Source organism: Cibotium barometz, chromosome 39 (genome assembly GCF_041138505.1).
Source record: "Cibotium barometz isolate CiBa-2024 chromosome 39, ASM4113850v1, whole genome shotgun sequence".
Lineage (NCBI taxonomy): Eukaryota > Viridiplantae > Streptophyta > Polypodiopsida > Cyatheales > Cibotiaceae > Cibotium > Cibotium barometz.
The window spans coordinates 17,225,751-17,244,961 of NC_141084.1; the positions used below are offsets into that span (position 1 = coordinate 17,225,751).

Consider the following 19,211-nt stretch of genomic DNA (forward strand, 5'->3'; position numbering starts at 1 on the left):
GGAAAAAAATACGGGGAGTGTGGAAAAATGATATACGGGCGAGCACACCCACAACAGAGGCCCTGGTGTATACAAATAGACAGGAGATGACTTCTAACACCGGATGGTTTTGGATGCTATTGGGGCAGACTACGTAATAGAAGAGCCCAAGACCAGGATGGTCTGGTGGCAGAACATTTTTCACATGCCAGAGATGTATTGGCACCACTGCTAGTACACATGTTTAACAGGGCCATTTGCGAAGGTTTCCCAGATGGTTGGTCGGCACATACTATTGTACCTCTATTTAAAAATGGTGACCCCATGATACCATGGAATGGTCGGCACATACTATTGTACCTCTATTTAAAAATGGTGACCCCATGATACCATGGAACTACAGGACCATCATGATTAGCCATTGCTTGGCCAAGATATTCGGATCTATTTTGGATCGAGAGCTGAGTAGATGGGCTGAGACACATGGTGAAACCGGCCTTCAGAAATTTGACGGGCGGTGAAACAAACACTTGCACACAAAACACTTCATCACCCATGGGGACCTGGAAAAGGAAACAAACAGGGGGAGCTAAAGTGCTCCTACAAATAGTACAAGGACACCGATTGGCCCCAAAACGCAGTGGCCCCCCTTGCGATATTTCTTTACTTGATCAAAATTTGAGTACAAAGTACAACTTGTAGAATCCTCCACCAATAGGATCCCTTATGGTTTCACCCAGGACTTCCAAAAGAGAACTCTCGTTATTACAACACAGCATACCATGGAGAAGGCACACCTGTACAACACCTCCATGTTTGAAAAGGTCTTCTCCATCTCTACCATGGATCCCTCAAACCCTTTCCCAAACCCTTTCCCAAAGGGCAGTAGGGCTGTACCAAACCATATGTCCTTCCCTATAGTCAAAGCTTGCATGTAACCTCGAGAAGACTACAACCTGTTCACATGAATCCAAAGACATGCTTTCCACATGAAACCAAAGACCTGTATCCGATATACCAAAGACCTGTATCCCATAAACCATAGGCCTATTTCCTCGATACCAAAGTCCTGTTTCCTCTCGAAAAACCAATGTCCTGTTTCCATGACAGATATACCATCCAAGCACGGTTGCCAAAACCCAGAGAGAGAAAAATAGAGGACGTGTCAAGCAATCCCTGAATACACATAAGTTCAAGACGAAGAGTAACAACACAACTCTTCCATGAACATCATCCTGTGCATCTTAACTTGATCCTCTGTATCCCAATCAGAGCCTGCAATCCATGATGAGAGAGAGAAAAAAATAGAGAACTCTCCAACGGAGGTGTCAATGATCTGGTAGACAGCGAGAGCGATCATGGAGGTCTTGTTGGTGCCGAACTGGGCCTAGACGATAACGTCACGATTCTAGATGATGGGACGGTTAGCGCGCTACTGAATTACATCTTCACGCCCGGACTTGTCTCATAGGCCATGCCATCGTTGTCCACCGGCGCCCCGCCTCCGCCACCACCTGAGACCATTGCTTCGCCTGGCTGCTTCCATACACGCAACCGCCTGGCGCCCGTTGCTGTCCTCTTGTCGTCCTGCATGTACACCACCAGCTCAGTCCACGTACAACATAGTGTAAGGTCATGAGGCACGTACAACATGGCGTAAGGTCCTGCGCTGAAGATCTATGAGTCGCCTGTACTCTCTGGCGACCAACCACCCAAAGAGAGAAGTGCCAGACGCCACCATAGTCACGACCAAAAACCAAGAGAAGCGCCACACGCCACTCGACCACGCAAATTTGGCCACCCTTCACCTTTTTATAAAGATGCGATTTGCTTTCTCCAAAAAGCCAAAAGTAGATAGCAAAAACGCATGCTTCCAAAAATAAAATTATTTTAAGCCTTCAAAGGTTATAAAACCTTATGAACTCAAAATCCGTTTTTGTCCTTTTCACACTTGGGCTGGCCACATATGGGTTTCCTTTTCATATCCAAGCTGATGCCGTTCACACTGTCCATCCCGTGCCCGTGCCCACCTACTTGTTGTCTAGAGAAAAACACAAGGTCGTAACACATGGACTCAAAGCACCTGGGCACGCAGGTTTCAGACGGGGTTTCACCACTTTGGATCACATATTTACCCTGAGGGCTCTCATTGAGGAGGGACGAGCACGGGGGAAGAGGATATATTGCTGCTTTGTGGACTTCCGCAAAGCCTTTGACACGGTGCCAGGTGCCAAACTCATGAGGAGATTGCATGACATTGGTGTTCCCGAGGAGATGCAATGGGGCATTTATGCATTATATGAGGCGGTTGATAGGCAGAGTACGGACTCCCGGAGGCATGTCGGATACAATGACTAGCACCATTGGGGTGAAGCAGGGATGCCCATTGTCACCCACCCTTTTTGGACTTTACATTGATGAGATATCCGACTACATTGACAGGATGGGGGGGCAGAGGGCTAGTCTGGCAAGGGTTTGGATACCCATACTGCTATATGCCGATGACATTGTACTTATTGCAATACTCCCCTAAGGGTTTGCAACAGCATTTGGATGCTTTGTAGTCGTTTTGTGTAGATAGGGACCTCACAGTGAACCTTGGGAAGACTAAGATTATGGTCTTCAATATCGCACAGGCTTGGGTGACTAGATTCAACCATCGGTTCACTTTTAGAGGTGAATCAATGGAGTACACCAGATCATATGTGTACCTAGGAGTCACATTCAGTGGACCACAGTTCTCTATGAGGCAGGCAACAAAGGCTAGATTGGCACGTGGATATGCAGCCCTAGGGGCACTAGAGAGACAATGTGCCTACATTCAGTTTCAGGAGCCGCGCACCAAACTCTGGTTGTTTGACACATTGGTCACACCTACACTCTTATATGGCTCACCCATATGAGGACCCAGCCTCTACCACACGAGGAGGGAGCCGCTTGTCAACCAAGTCGGGGACCAGAGACAGATTTCTATGATGGATGGCAGGTACTAGAGAAACCACTGGTGACTATGATCGCACGCATGATTTGGAGCAAACCATCGGTACCTCATGAGATTGTCAGAGCAGAGATAGGAGCCACACCAGTGGTTACCGAAGCCTTGTTCTAGTCAGTGACATTTTTGCAGAGGATATGGGAGCTCCCCAAACAGAGATACCCACACCTAGCACTTATCTCTTCCAGGTAGTTAGCAGCAGATGGCAATACACGATGTTGGTACACCCAAATGTGTACCTAGCTGAGATTACATGGCATGACGATTGATGCACTCCCTCCATTTGATTACAGCCTGGACTGCCCCTTCTTGGACCTTAGTCGCTCTGAGAAGAATAGGGTGATTAGGATGGACATCGTGAGGCTAGATGCAGAAAGGACATGGTCCACCCCCCCCCTACCACTAGGCACAAAGATGGCCCACTATCGAGACCATTTTCTACATCTCTCCCCAGTTGGCTTTGTGACACGGTCTACATACATGGACACCCATCTCTCACATGGCATTCGCAGTGCCATTGGACAGATCCGCACATCATCACATCAACTGAGGGTAGAGACTGGCAGATACAAGGGGATGAAGCCAGAATACCGCATTTGTCAGCTGTCACCTGTGTCACCAGGAAGTGGAGTCAGAGGAGCACTACATATGCCGATGTACTGTGTACTATGAGATACGAGGGAGATACTGGTGTCTCTTCCGAGAGGGTTTTGGACCATTACGACATGTGATGGAGTTTGAGGATCAGAGGTGTTTGGGGCTTTTCTTATTGGAGCTCAGACGTCATCGAGAGGCTCTCCTACGAGCCAGGACAGCACACCAAGATCCACCCTGCCAACGAGCCATGACAGATTTTTTCAGGGCCAGGACCACCCCAGCAGATACGACCAGGACCTCCACTACCCCCTCGGCGAGCAAGACATCCCATAGACGTCCTTCAGGAGGAGTCACCCTTGACAGAGCCATAGCACTTTGTCGAGCGAGACGCCTACGCTTACCAAGACCTCGTCCACGGCCGCTTCATCACCGGTGGATTAGAGCCATTATCACCCGCCACAGGAGACGTCTACCCCGCCACTTTAGTTTCTCTATCTTACAGCACCCCATATGAGAGAGATACTAAGATGAGCAAATTACACCAGTCTTATGCTAGTTGTAGATATTATACACTTTTGTACCTCAGTAGGAGTATTTTCCCTTCATAGCTGTTTAGGATTGTTTTAGGACTTTTTTAGTCATTTTTGTCTTACTTTTGATGAGATACCATCAATTGTGTACTATGTTTTGGTCTCATAGGCCACTTTGGCCTTTCACAGACGTTAATATATCTTTCTTTGTACGTAGTGAGCAAGAAGGAGGGAGCTATGGAGAGCTCAACCTTCACCTCATGCAACAAGCATGCAAAGGGACTGGTAGATAGAAAAGAGAGAGTAGAGAAGAAGAGAAATGAGAGCATTACCATACCTACTTACATACAATGACAATCAAGCATACAAGCAAGCAAAAACACAAGCTAACATATATCCACAAGCTCAAATGAGAGAGAGAGAGAGAGAGAGAGAGAGAGAGAGAGAAGAGGCAAGCTCAAATGAGACCGCACGAACATAAACTCAAGCTCAGAGTATCAGGACCCTTCCTAGTCACTGAGATAACCCGACAAGGTGTTGTGTGCACAGAGACACTTGACTGTGTCGAAATGGGTAGCTATTTCAACCATAGAAAATTAAAACGCTACTATGGCCCACTCATTGAAGCCACCTTAAGAGCCATTCTTCTATGTAATCTCAACAATCCTACAGCGTGAATAGGGTTGTGTTTTTGCTGAATCTGGTTGCCCTTCTAATGCATTTTGCTGCTATGGATGGCCACCTACTTTGTGCTGCCCTACAGCCTGAAAAGGGTTGCACTGTTGTTGAATTTGGCCGCCTACTGTGTGTTGTCCTGTAGCTTGAATACGGCTGTGTTTTTGCTGAACGTGGTGTCGAAGGTCCCACAAGTCATGCATGAAAAGGTGTTCAATGAAGACCATGCAAATTGCTTCATGAAAGAAGCATAAGATGTAGCAAAAAGCGCAACTATATGTGGTGCTACATGGTGGGCAGAAGAGGCATCAAACACGTAGAAATCCTAAAAATGCAGAAACCCTAAAAACGTAGAAACCCTTAAAAATGCAAAATGCCCAAAAAAAAACCCTAAAAAGCAAAGAAGAAGATGCGCATAATGGCGTGGAGAAAAAGGCTTAGCCACGCATGAGCATGATGGGATGGAAAACAAAGATGAGAGGTGGATGATAAGGTGGCTCTGATCCCATGTTGAGATTACATAGTGCTTGAGAGAGAGAGAGAAAGTGGAAGCACGATGGAGAGAGAGTGATTGCACAACACAATGATGACTGAATTATATACATAAGACTTCCACCGTGTACAATGCTTTTATAGGCAATAGGGCCCTATCTTTTGTCCCTTAATAAGAGGTCGTTCACACCTAATGTGTTCACATCAAAAGACCTAAATAACCTTTCACACCACTGAGACTCCGACTATTCCGACAAGGACAGTACAAACATCCACAAAAGCAAAATGCATAAGAAGGGGGCATCCAAGGGGTTGCTACAGGCTAGCATGTGTGTGGACAAGGGAGCAGACATGGCAGCATTTATACATCTTGGTCCCTCCTTGTCCGAAAGCCAATTTTCGATGCATCCTTAGATTTAATCCTCTTATCTGGTGATAACCCGATCTTAAATTGATCTTCGTGAAGTGTTTAGTCCCCTGAACCCAATCCATATCATCCATCCGAGGTGATGGATACCCATTCCTAACCGTGAGTTTGTTTACCCCCCCAAGGCAACTTCAAGAGGTGTCTTCTCCAAGCCTTGGCCTCCACATTCCAATAGTTTCACGTTACATACCCATAGGGTTAGTTGATCTAACCTTGGGGTAGAGAGACCGTGAGATTAGAAACCAGGCTAATTATAGCCTAAGGTTATAAGCACTTATAAGTTTATATATATATATATATAATATTATATATATATATATTATATAATATTATATATATATATATATATATTATATATAACATTATAACGAGGCTTAGAGGGAGCTCCTATTTTCTTGGATGATGATCTCACGAGAATGCAGCTAGAATGGTAAAGGAAGCTATCCACCGCCTACAGCATGGACGGGCCGCCGACCATATGGGCCTACAGGGTGAGCATCTCATATATGCAGTAGATTCTTTGGCTCCTTTTCTTGCACACCTGTTAAACAGGGCACTAGCAGAGGGTTTGCTTGCGGAGTGGACGATGCACACCATTGTGCCAATCCACAAAACAAGGGATATGCTCGATCCGAGCAACTACAGGACGGTTATGGTTGGCCACGTGTTGGCCAAACTCTATGGTGCAGTGTTGGAGCAAGAGCTTAGCTTATATACTGAGCGAGCAGGTTTACGCTCATCAGGGCAAGCAGGCTTCAGGAGAGCTTTCTCTACCACTGACCATGTATTCACTTTGAGATGTATGATTGATCAGGCCAGAGTGAGGAAGAGAGCTCTATTGCTCCTTTGTGGATTTCCGCAAGGCATTTGACACAGTACCACGAGAGAGGCTCTTTCAACGCCTGCAGTCTCTTGGCATACGAGCAGATATGACATGGGCATCTATGCATTATATGAGCAGGTTTTTGGGCGAGTCAGATGCCCAGGAGGTATGTCCGAGACTATTGCTAGCACCATTGGTGTGAAGCAAGGATGCCCACTTTCCCCCACGCTATTTGGGTTATACATTGATGAGGTGGCTGACTTCATTACACGGGGAGGCGGAGATGGAGTTGATGTAGCAGGTACCTCAGTACATATTATGCTTTATGCTGATGATATTGTATTAGTGTCTGAGTCTCCAGGAGGTCTACAACAGCATCTACATGCACTCGATGATTTCTGCACACAGAGGGGTCTTACTGTGAACCTTGGGAAAACCAAGGTTATGGTCTTTCATACATCGAGACAGGGCAAGAGTCAGCTGACATTCACTCTCGCCGAGCGCCAGGTGGAGGTGGTGACATCATACGTGTACCTAGGGGTTACCTTCTCTGCCAGCAGCCACGCGCTTCACCATGGGTTCAGCAGCCAGAGCTAGATTGACACGTGGATATGCAACATTGGCTATGCTAGAGAGAGAGTGCCACCACGCGCATTTTCAAGAGGCCCGAACGAAGGGGTGGCTATTTGACACATTAGTCACACCGACACTGATGTATGGAGCAGCGGTATGGGCGCCAGGCCTTGCTACCCATTGGTGGACACAGATAGAGAGACCACAGGCCCTCATGATGGCACGCATGATACGCAGCAAACCGTCAGTACCTCATGACATTATCGGAGCAGAGTTTGCTACGCCTCCTATGATGGTAGAGGCCATATTCCAGACTATATGCCTGCTAGACAGATTCAGAGAGATGCCACACTACAGACTGTCATACAGAGCTTTTGAGGCATCTAGACAGCTAGCTGGAGGATCATGGTATGCACAGGTCACACATTGGTTCTCACAGCATGGCCTAGACATGGATCATCTACCACCATTCCACTATGACAAGGATGCACCACATATCCGTCTCTCTCATAGTGAGAGGAACAGAGTATTGAGACAGGACCTATGGCAGCTCTATACACGAGAGACATGGATATCGCCTACATAGCCTCTTCCACCAAAGATGCTATACTACAGAGATCACTTCATGAGTATCACTGATGATGGATTTATAAAGAGGCCTAGATACATGGAGGGCTTTTTACCACACGGCTCCCGAGTGGCTATTGGTCAGCTTAGAGTTTCATCACATCGATTGGAGATCGAGACTGGCAAAGCAACAAGGATCCCCCGAGAGGAGAGGGTATGCAAATTGTGCAGAGAGGAGGTGGAGAGTGAGGAGCATTATGTATGCAGATGCAGAGCATATACAGCCATCAGAGAGAGATATCCCATTTTATTCAAAGATCCACATTCCCTACGCCAGATCTTTGAGGCAACAGACCAACGCATACTGGGGAGATTCATTCTAGACATACAGCGTCACAGAGAGACATCATTACAGGCTCAGAGAGCTCCAGAGGGGGGACAACAGACACAGATTACTACATTTTTTCAGAGATCCATCCCACTCCCAGCCCCTACTCAGTACGGAATTACTCTCCTGAGATGAGAGCAGAGACACTCAGAGCCCACAGGAGACAGAGGACACCTGGCTTTCGGACACCACGCCTATACCAGAGAGAGATGACAGAGATCAGAGCTCAGTTTCACAGAGAGGGTGCGGAGCGACTGGCTCGCTTCAGAGCACACCCAGGAATGTTCTTCAGGGAGCTGTGGATACCCCCTTCATTGATGTATACCATTTTATACCCCCAGTATGGTACAGGATGGAGCTAGCTAGGTTGCGTATCATGATTGTATACTCCATGCATATAGCTTTGCATTCTCCTAGTAGTAGAGCTCCATCCCCTCCCCCCCACTCATTGTACTTATTGCACACCCAGATTCAGCTTTTTTTAAAGTTCACTACTTTTTCATTTTGTTGGAATGACAGAGGATACCCCACACAGGTACACTGATTTGTCTCATAGACCGAGTTCGGTCTTTTGGAAGACGTTAATAAATCTCTCTCTCTCTCTCTCTCTCTCTCTCTCTCTCTCTCTCTCTCTCTCTCAAATGTGTGTATGTCCCCACACGTATCTCTCTTTGTGTTTTAACCTACCCCCCTCTCTCTCTCTCTCTCTCTCTCTCTCTCTCTCTCTCTCTCTCTCTCGGAGGATTCAGAGCATCATTGCGAGGCATCAGGCTCGTCCAACCAGGCATCTCACTATGGCAGATATCCAGGCCATCCGGCAGAGACCCATGCTAGAGCTCCTAGGATGATTGCCACTCCAACCATATATTGTTGTACTCACACTGTCACTTTTGTACTCCCCCATATTCATGTATTCATGTATCCATGTACTCATGTACCCCATTTTGACTAGTAGCATTAGCTTCCCACTCTCCCTAGTTGCTGCTTCCAGATGCTCCCTACTGATGTAGTGTAGGGCTAGATACTTACCTTCAAACCTTTCTTTTCTTTTCCAGATAGTGTATCAGATGTCACATGGTTGTAACTTTGGTCTCATAGGTCACTTTGGCCTTTTGAAGACGTTAATATAACATTTCATTTCATTTCATTTCTCTCTCTCTCTCTCTCTCTCTCTCTCTCTCTCTCTCTCTCACTTTCCTATAGCATACACATAGAACCATAGTTGCCACGAAACGTGTTTCATATCCTATAAAAAGTACGAAATGTTTGGTACGTTTCATAATTCTTTTTTCAGCTCCATACTTTTTATTGAAAAAAATGTGGTTGCTATTCAAATCTTCAATGAGAATCAAAAATCAAAAATCAAGTTTGTTAATGCAAAATGTTTAATTTCATGATGGAAAATTACAAAATTACACAATTTTTGCATGTTCTATCCTTTAATAAGGATTTTACCATGTTTCTAGAGCAACTCTAGGAATTTTTGGACACTTTTACACCCCGTAGAGGTACGGAACGTTTTGTAAATGTATGAAATGTTTTTTGCAACACCTCACAACTATGCATAGCACTCACATGTGCATATGCATAACCCCCTTATCCATGCATGCATCTGACAAGAGAACACGCATAACCGCCTATCACCAATCTCATAAGTTAGATCACATTGTCAGAATGCGCCGCGGAAGACTAACGCACATAGGAGATGCATCACCATCGAGCTCCACGAACACCCCCAACGGGCAATGCAGCATCCCTCCACCAAGCTCCCATCTCCCGGTGAGCTGCCTCCCAAAACACCGGCCAGAGGAGATGATTATGACAAGGTGCCACTCTAGCCTATACATGGCTCTTCAACTTCCCATGCTTCCACTTATGGGATAATCCAAGGCACCTTCTAGCCATAGATCACACGCTCGAAATCGCAAACCTTCCAACACACATAGCATGTATTCGAGCTCCGCAAGCCACCGAGGCGCGAGGGGGTCGCCCAAGACCACACACACCTGAGCCGCCCAGGACCACACACGCCCAGGCTGTGATACCATGTCAGAATGCGCAGCGGAAGACTAACGCACGTAGGAGACGCATCACCATCAAGCTCCACGAACACCCCCAACGGGGGCCCTGCAGCATCCCTCCATCGGGCTCCCATCTCCCGGTGAGCTGCCTCCCAAAACACCGGCCGGAGGAGATGATTATGACAAGGTGCCACTCTAGCCTATATATGGCTCTTCAACTTCCCATGCTTCCACTTATGGGATAATCCAAGGCACCTTCTAGGCATAGATCACACGCTCGAAATCGCCAACCTACCAACACACATAGCATGTAGCATGTTTGGTACACAATGTGCTGGATAAGTCACCTTTCATAAATTGGATGTAGATCTAGCCACGGACGGAAAGCTTCTTTCATATACTGTGAAAAAGTTTCTGGAAATTGAAGAGTTGTGTCAAGATCCCAAACTACTGCCTCAGATCCTTTCTCCATAAAGACCTACATAAGCACAACACATGTTTGTATGAATAAATTTGTATCTGGCAAATGAAATGAGGATGTGCCTTATGCAAGTTTACATAGCAAATCATAAAGGATCCAGCAAAGAAAACTGTCATGCCTGCAGGCATCCCATGAGGTCATGCCAAGGTCCTATGGAGGAGTATAATGGATTTCAATCTACAAAATCTTTGTTCCTATCACTTAGCTTTTGGGGGGATCATGGTATACGACCTGTATGCAGATGACATGATAATCCCAAATTACCATGCCATCTTGTTTGCTTGAACCAGCTTTCTGGTGCCAGATCGGAACCTAGGTTTTTATAGCAAAGTAACAAAATTGTCAGAGAAAGCCAAGAGAGAGAAAGAAAGAAAGCAATATTAACGTATTTAGAAGACCAAAATGACCTATTGACCTTCAATCTTGAGCTGAATCTACGGAAAATAAAATAAAACATACATGATTGAACAAAAGCATGCAACTAATCACCTAGTAAATCTGCAATCAAGCAGCATTAAGTACAATCACCTTTGCTAAAAAACATCCAGAGGGAGATCCCTAATCAATCTGTAATGTCAAGCATAAAGTACAATCACCTTCCCTAAAAATCATCGAGAGAGGGAGAGAGAGAGAGAGAGAGAGAATCAAACACCTTTCTGTCCGCATTTGAGATGAAGACCACGAAGAGGTCCGAGGCGGCCGCCAAGCCGCTCTGGGAGAGCTGCTGGCATAGCAAGTAGACGTTCTCTTCGCTGTGTAGAACACAAACCAACACATGTTGTGACTGTCCACCTATCGCATGTAATTAGCAAAGAAAGATCAATGGGAGGAGGAGGGGCGTGCCAGTAGCAGGCGGTGTACGTAAAATCAGACGTGCGAGGAGCAGCGGCAGAAGAGGTCATCGCCATGGCTCTGTTCGGAGTCCGGACTTGCAGTGGTCACTGCTGTGGCGCGAAATGAAGCTATGCAAAACAAAGCCTGTAAGATCGGAACCCAATTTCTGGGTACAGTGTAATTGCACTTTTAAAAATCAAAAACAGCCTTCAAATTCTAAGACTGTAGAAATTGGTGGTTTTCGAGAGGTTCTTTTAATAATATCTTTGAAATCCATAAAATATTCAAAAAGTACTTCTATCAAATACTTTTTTTCGAGTGCTCGGCACTAATCAAAAACTTTTTCTTCGAGCACTAGTGCCGAGCATATGAAAGGGCAGCAGAGGTTACGAGGTCCCATAGTCCCCTCACAAAACGGACAAAGTTGTGCACATGCCAAATGCCATGGTCACAAGGGGACAGCCGTCATCATGCAGCCACCAAGGGTATCAATATCCATTCCACACAAGTTTGGTGAAGCCTTCGATCATTGGAGCCAAACCATCGGTGATAACTGGGGATTTGCCTTCATTATTTTAAAAAGCAAATCGGTTGCTCACAATTTATGACCCATGAAGCCTTGGTGTCTAATCAAACTAGCCCCAAGGTGGGCTGTCGAAAATAAAAAATAGTGAGGGCAGTTGGAGATGGCATTCACATTGCCGTGTGATTGCCATTTAGAAGCACATCATGATGGGTGATTAGGGTTTCAGAGAAACAGAGAACACACACACACACAGAGATGTACACAGCAGCAAGCTCTCAAGAGAGCGAGAGAGATAGATGATTGCTACTCAAAGTAGATAGATACAAGATGTGTGGAGCAAGGGAGTTGACTCCACAATATCATAATACAATAAAATAAGTGTGGTGTCCTTTCACACACCTAATATCCAAGGGGAAAAGAAAAGTTCCCTTGGCTAGTCCATGTTCACATGTGGCACTACTCATAGCGTATGTGGCATAACTCATAGCATATATGCTAATAAACCCCCCTGTAGTGGCAATGCAAACATGTACAAGGTCGATAGCAAATCACTCTCTGTAGGAGAGTAAGCCTAAAGCTTTGTGGAAAGCTTCAAACTTCTCTCAAGGCAACGCCTTGAGATCTGCAACATTGTCCGTGTAAAGCTTCAAACTTCTCTCAAGGCAACGCCTTTGTGAACAGATCTGCAACATTGTCCGTGTAGAGCAATCAAATAATGTGATCTCCCCTACATGAATCCTCTCTCTGACATAGTGATAATGAATCTCTATGTGCTTAGTGCGTGCATGAAACACTGGGTTTCGTGCCACGGCTATGGCACTCTAACTGTCAGTGAGTATGGTGGTGGGTGTCTATTGACACTCACGAAGATCAGTTCTCATCAATCTCCTCAGCCATACACAATCTACAGTGGCTGTAAAGGCTACCCTGTACTCAGCCTCACAAGTAGATGTGGCAACAGTGGGCTGCTTTTTGCTAAGCCATGATGTGCGTGAATGCCCCAAAAAGAAACAATTCCCACTGGTGGACTGTCATGTATCATAGTCACCAGCCCAGTCTGAATCACTGTAAGCATGTAACTGCAAGCTACCCCCCCTCCCGGGGATATACCAACGCAGGATCCAGGGAGCCCATAAGATAGTGGAAGATCCACTTCATTGCTTGTTGCCAATGCTTTGTACCTGGGCTGTGCATAAATTTGCTACACTGGGAAACCCCAAACTTAATATCTGGGCGTGTGTTGCATAAATATATGAGGCAGCCCACTGCTTGGCTGTAAACATTAATATCAAAAGGCTCGCCAACATCATACATGCTCAATTTCAACCCTGGCTCCATCAGAGTAGATATGGGCTTACAAAAGGCTCGTCAACATCATACATGCTCAATTTCAACCCTAGCTCCATCGGAGTAGAGATGGGATGGGCTTACAATCTTGAAACCCGAATTTGTGCAATAGCTTTTGAATGTGCTTCGATTAGTGTACATAAATCCCAACATCCGTCTGCACAAACTGTATGCCCAAATAATAATGCAGCAATCCCTAATTTGTCATCTCAAATGACAAATGCAATTCAGCTTTGAATGCTGAAATTTTATCCATGTCATTCCCAGCTAGCAACATGTCATCCACACAAAGAATGAGCATAATCAAAGTACCATGATCCTCTTTCACATAGCCGTTGGACTATTGCAAAATCCTTGCTGTGGTCAAATAAGTATGGATCTTCTCATACCAAACTCGAGGAGCTTGTTTGAGACCATAAAGCGCTTTTCGAAGCTTGCGTACTTTGTTTTCCTGACCATGTAACGCAAAACCAATGGGTTGATTTACATACACTTCTTCCTACAAATCCCCATTGAGAAAAGCTGATTTTATGTCCAATTGATGCACTTTCCATCCATGATGAGTAGCCAATGCAACAACACATCTAATTGTGGCCATACTAGAAGTGGGTGTAAAAGTCTCATCATAGTCAATGCCTTTTTGCTGGGCATATCCTTTGGCTACTAGCCTGGCCTTACATACCTATCAATGGTACCATTAGACTTTCTTTTTAACTTGTTAACCCACTTTGTGCCAATGGGCTTCTTGCCACCAGCAAACAAGTCTACCAAATCCCAAGTGTTGTTTTTATGGATAGAATCCATCTCATTTTGCATGGCTTACATCCAATGCTCATCCTCAATGAGTCTCTTCAAATGAATCTGGCTCATCTACATCACAAAGTGTACTCATGCAAGCAACATCTGCATGTTCTCTTGTATTACGTGAACCAACCTGTGTCCTGCTCTACGAAGTGGAGCTGTAAGTTTGCTCTCTTGTAAAATACGGAGCAACCAACGAGGCACAACTCTAGCATGTTGTCCGCTCTTGCTCCACTGCTTCCTCCACATTTTGAGGTGTAAGGAGCCAGGCGTGTTAGGTGCTATGTCAATGGGGCATACATCTTCACTTGACACATAACCCCATAATCCTTTGGCCCACAAGTAGATTTTGGACCATGAAACTCCATAGGGAGTAATTACTGCCATCCAATTTGTCCTCTTGGGACAAAACCCCAAATATGTCGATCGTATTTCCAGCGATTTGCTCAAATCTCTTCACCAAGAGATATGCAAACACGTGCAACCAAATATGCTGTAAAAAGCACCTGCAGGCAAAATCCAAAATGCACCAAAGTGCAATGCCAGACAACCACAATGTCTTGCACAAATGTTTTGCCCCAAATTTCAGGTTGCAATGTTGAAAATCCCCTAATTTCTGAGCACCAATGGGCTGATTTATGTGTCAATTGCACATAATTCACAAAAGCCCCAAAAATTTGTGTACCAATGAGCTTCAATTTTGCGACTAAGCAATGATTTTACAAAAGCCTCAATTTTCTGTGTGTCCTGTAAATGCAATTGTGCAATTTTTGAAAATCCCCAAATTTTGAAAATCCCTAAAATCTGACAAATTCCCAAATTTTTTCTGAATCTTACACCCTAATCCTGCCCTGCCCTGCCCTATTGCCTACACTTGAATCTTGCAATGAAGCAAGGTATGCACAAAAGCCCGAAAAAAAAGTAATAAAATCAGTTACCTGATTAGAATGAACTCTAATTTTGCAGGTTTTGGTAGGCTATGGACCCCTCTCCACAGTGATGCTGCTGGTGGTGGATTGATGCGACAGGCGAGAGCAGCTGCTTCTCAACAAGCCATAGTTCTAGTTACAGCAACCACGACCAAAATGGTACAAGCGACCTGACCAGAGCAGATCAGAGCAGCAGTGGCCAAACGGTGACCAAAACAGAGCAACTGGAGTAGGCGAGACGGGGAGCACTGCATTGTGCAATGGCCGGCATGGCGGGAGCAGTGCATGGTGCAATGGCCGACAGGGCGGGAGCAGTGGACGAAGCAATGGCCGGCGTCGGGAGCTGCTGTGATGGAGGTGACGAAGACATAGCAGTGGACTGCCGACTGTGATGACGGAGCCGTTGGCTGGGGACGGAGCGTATATCATAATACCATAAAATAAGTGTGGTGTCCTTTCACACCACCTAATATCCAAGGGGAAAAACCAAAAGGGAGAAAAGTGCCCTTGGTTAGCCCATGTTCACATGTGGCACTACTCATAGCATATGTGGCATAACTCATAGCATATATGCTAATACATCACCTCCATCTTGTGAACGGCCTCTATTTTTTGAGATTTCTAATTAGTGTTATTCTTCAGCTATTTAAACATCACCTCCATCTTGTGAACGGCCTCCATCTTGTGAACGGCCTCTATTTTTGGAGATTTCTAATTAGTGTTATTCTTCAGCTATTTAAACATCATGTTACCATCATAAAAACAAGTGATGCTGTCTTCGCTGCTTTTTGACGTGTGGATTACACAAGTTTTTAGTGACCTTTGGAGGTTGGAAGTTTTGAGAAAGTTAAGTTAAGAGCAATTAAGTTCTTCTTGCGCAAGTGGGTCCAAAGATAGTATATGTAAAATCGAGAAATGCTCTAGTTCTTCTATATGTAGCCTAGCTATGCTTCCACATAACATCATTAGTTCCGGCTGGCCTAGCATTCCCTTCATGCATTTGCACATTTGCATCAATATTGTCTCCATGCTCATGAAATCTTTGCTCATCATCATTTCTTCTTGCTTGCATGTCCCCAAAATCCTCTTCATCACTATCCTCTACAAAATCCTCATTCACCATTTCCCTATCTTCCCTTATCTCTTGAAATTCCATCGCTTGCTTGAATTGAAGTTCCATCACTTGCTTCTTGAATGGACGGCCACTCGACATAATGGTGGGCTGAAAATGGAAAATGGCTTGTAGAAGGCTCAAATGGTGTCGGAATTTGATGATCTAGAGCTCTAATGAAAGATCTTGTGACGTAGAATGCAAATATGCAAGAACAAAAGATTTTTGATCGAATAGCCATAATATTCTCTGTTTTACGGTTTTTACCGTACTACTACAAAGAATGGGAAAATGGTCCTAAAACACAAAATATAGGTCCAAATCAAGTACTTATTGGCTTGTTGGATAGCACTAGGGATATACCAACTATACTCCAAGTGGTTTAACCAAGTCGAATTTCAGTCAAGACTGAATTGACTTTTTGTGAAAAAGACAACTGGCTAGTTTTGACCTATTAAACAATGTCGGAATAGAGTGGTTCTTGGCTCATTAGATAGCTCTAAGGGAGTATTATGAGGAACTCTAAACACATTTTTGATAACCCTAAGGTTCTATGACTGAATTAGGGTTTTTTATTTTTTGCTAAACCCTAATTTAGGTGCCCTATACGGGTGTCCAATTCAAAAGGTCAATAGCTCTCTTTGTAGCTTCCAATGGCTCTTCCAAGATGCGTGATTGCCCAACAGAGACTCTTAATCGCCAATAAATGATTAGTGATTTTCTTGATCAGCTGTTTGGGAAAAATTGGGCAGCATCTCCTTTGTATCTTGGATAAAATCTCATAAAAGTATGACTACAATCTCATATCCACCATTCATATCAATCTTGTCAACACCCCATTAACAAATTTGCATCACTTTGCATCCAAACAAAGGCATCATTTGCGTACACCACTTTACCAATGCATTACTCATGTCAAGGAGGGTCCCATTGCCCACATGCAATACACAATGATGTCGATGTAGAAGTGTTGATGTAGACCGTGTCGATGAAGCACTTTTTGCTTGCTGATCTCCCAACCAAGCCTTCCCACCCCTTTACCGAGTTCGGGCCTCAAGGAAAAGGTTGGGGCCAAGTCTTCACACCAATGTACCTAATCCCTCTCCTTGTCGCTTTACCAAAAGCACTCACGATGACAAGGAGAGTTCATGCCATGCTCCCCCTTGGCCTCTCCACCAATGCCAAGAGTACCCTCACACACATACTAGATTCTATGAATCAAAGTGAATACAATGTGTGTGAGAGTGGTGTACAATCCAAAATGTAGGGTAGAGTGACTTACATACACATTAGCATGAACTCATGCTCATTTATCACACAAACTTGGCATGTACTCATGCCCATTCATTTCCCAATAGCTCCAATCACATCAACACCACCAAAAGACAATGTGAAGCATGAAAAACCATCATATGGCATCCCCATTGGCATCTCATGTAAAATATAGTCATCCCAACATCACATAGCATGTAATCAAATATCCATAAGGCCCAATGGCATGTGAATGGCCTATGGAATCACTCAATGGCAAGCTTATAGCCTCAATGCTCACAAATCCCCAATCTAGTGCATTAGGGGTGGCATTTGTCTCATGTGGTAGCCATTCCAATCAATATGAAGCTTATTACATTCATGGAAGATGCTAATAGCATGAATGAATCACCAATTTCAACCCTAGGTTAAGAACTCGGGGTTTTCTTGGGATAAACCCTAAATCTTGCCCTTCGATGCCAAGAATCACCAAATTCAATGAGGGATTGAATGTAGGTACTCACACCAATGATTGATTAGCTTTAGATTTTGCTGAGATTGCTGAGAATATTGCTTTCGTGGAAATCCCCTGCTCCTCTTGGCCTCTTGAAGATGTTGAAAGAGTTGTTGTCCGAATATTGGAAGCTGAGATTAGTTTGTTTAAGCTTGCCTTGACCTAAGGCAAGCTTAAAGTAACCCTCACAGCCTGAAATGACACCAACGACACATTGTATAAGCTAAGGCAAGCTTAAGTAACACTAACGGCCTGAAACGCCACCAATGGCGCAATGTATAAGCCCATTTCGAGCAAAAACGGCCACCCATAGCACCCCAATTTTAGCGTAGATCAAAAACGACACCTCCCAAACTTTCATTATGCAATCGTATTATCCTCATGGCATCTCTCCATGACATTCGGAGCACAAAAACGTAGAAATGCTAGCCAAACGCGCACGCGCAATCTGCATTAGAGAAGAAAGTGCAGACTTACAGTCACTCGCTGGCCCTTTCAATCAAAATCGTCATCACCATGCTACTCTTGAGCTTGAACAACCATCAATGCTACCATTAATGGTGAAATCATCTGCTTCTTGATGAGGATTGGTGCTTGATTTACAGCAGCAAGAATATCCATGAAAATGTCCATGAGAACCTCCATTAGGGAGCTTGAAATGAAGCTGAAGAGATGACGAATCAAAGCCCTAAACTGATGGCATCCAATGGCTATGGATTAAGGCCCTATTCTCTCCAAGATCAAACATGAGGAAGAGGGAAAACCTAAACATTTTTTATTAGGAAAAGTTAATCATAATTAACAGAATTTTCCTCATATTTTGGTCCTGCCCCTCAAATTTTGGAGCGGTTGCCCTAATTTTTGGTCCACAATGACCATAGCCCCTCAAAACATTAATAAAATAAAAAATTCCAGAGAATTCCAGCATTCCACACTCCCCATGCCCCATTTCTTGTTCAAGAAAATCAAGAAAATTTCCAAGAAACTCCAAGAAAATTAAGAAAATGTATTTTTTTTTGGAAATTTTCAGAAATCTTGGATCAAAGAAAAAGCTCTGATACCATTGCAAGAAACTAGGGAAGTGTGGTGTGTTAGCCTCTCACCTAGAGGAAGCTCATCATAGGGAGCAATTCCTAGAGCACTCATGGGAGTTTGCACCATATCCATGGGAACACATGTTCCAAGGAGAATAGATGTCCAAATGTCATAAAGTGAGTAAAAGATCCTAGTACATATAGTAATCTCCTATTTATACCCTTAGGGCCCCATGTGCCCCACATGTGTAAATGGACCCTAACCCCATGTGCCTAGGCCCATCCCCATGTGCACGTGCACCACTAGGACACTTTG

General features: G+C 44.6%; 1 protein-coding gene and 1 pseudogene across 1 annotated transcript in view; one reads left to right on the forward strand and one right to left on the reverse strand.

Annotated features, from left to right (window-relative positions):
- LOC147615801 (amino-terminal glutamine amidohydrolase) overlaps positions 1-11,574 on the reverse strand; it is a 31,353-nt gene extending 19,779 nt beyond the window's left edge. The window contains exons 1-4 of the mRNA XM_086778411.1: positions 11,392-11,574; positions 11,201-11,300; positions 10,780-10,860; positions 10,415-10,545 (exon numbers count right to left, since the gene is read on the reverse strand). Of these exons, the coding sequence (XP_086634537.1) occupies positions 10,415-10,545; positions 10,780-10,860; positions 11,201-11,300; positions 11,392-11,456 (377 nt within the window). The 5' untranslated portion in view covers positions 11,457-11,574. The remainder of the gene's footprint in view (positions 1-10,414; positions 10,546-10,779; positions 10,861-11,200; positions 11,301-11,391) is intronic.
- Positions 2,431-4,085, forward strand: LOC147615802 (uncharacterized; annotated as a pseudogene).
- Positions 11,575-19,211: the final 7,637 nt, after the last annotated feature.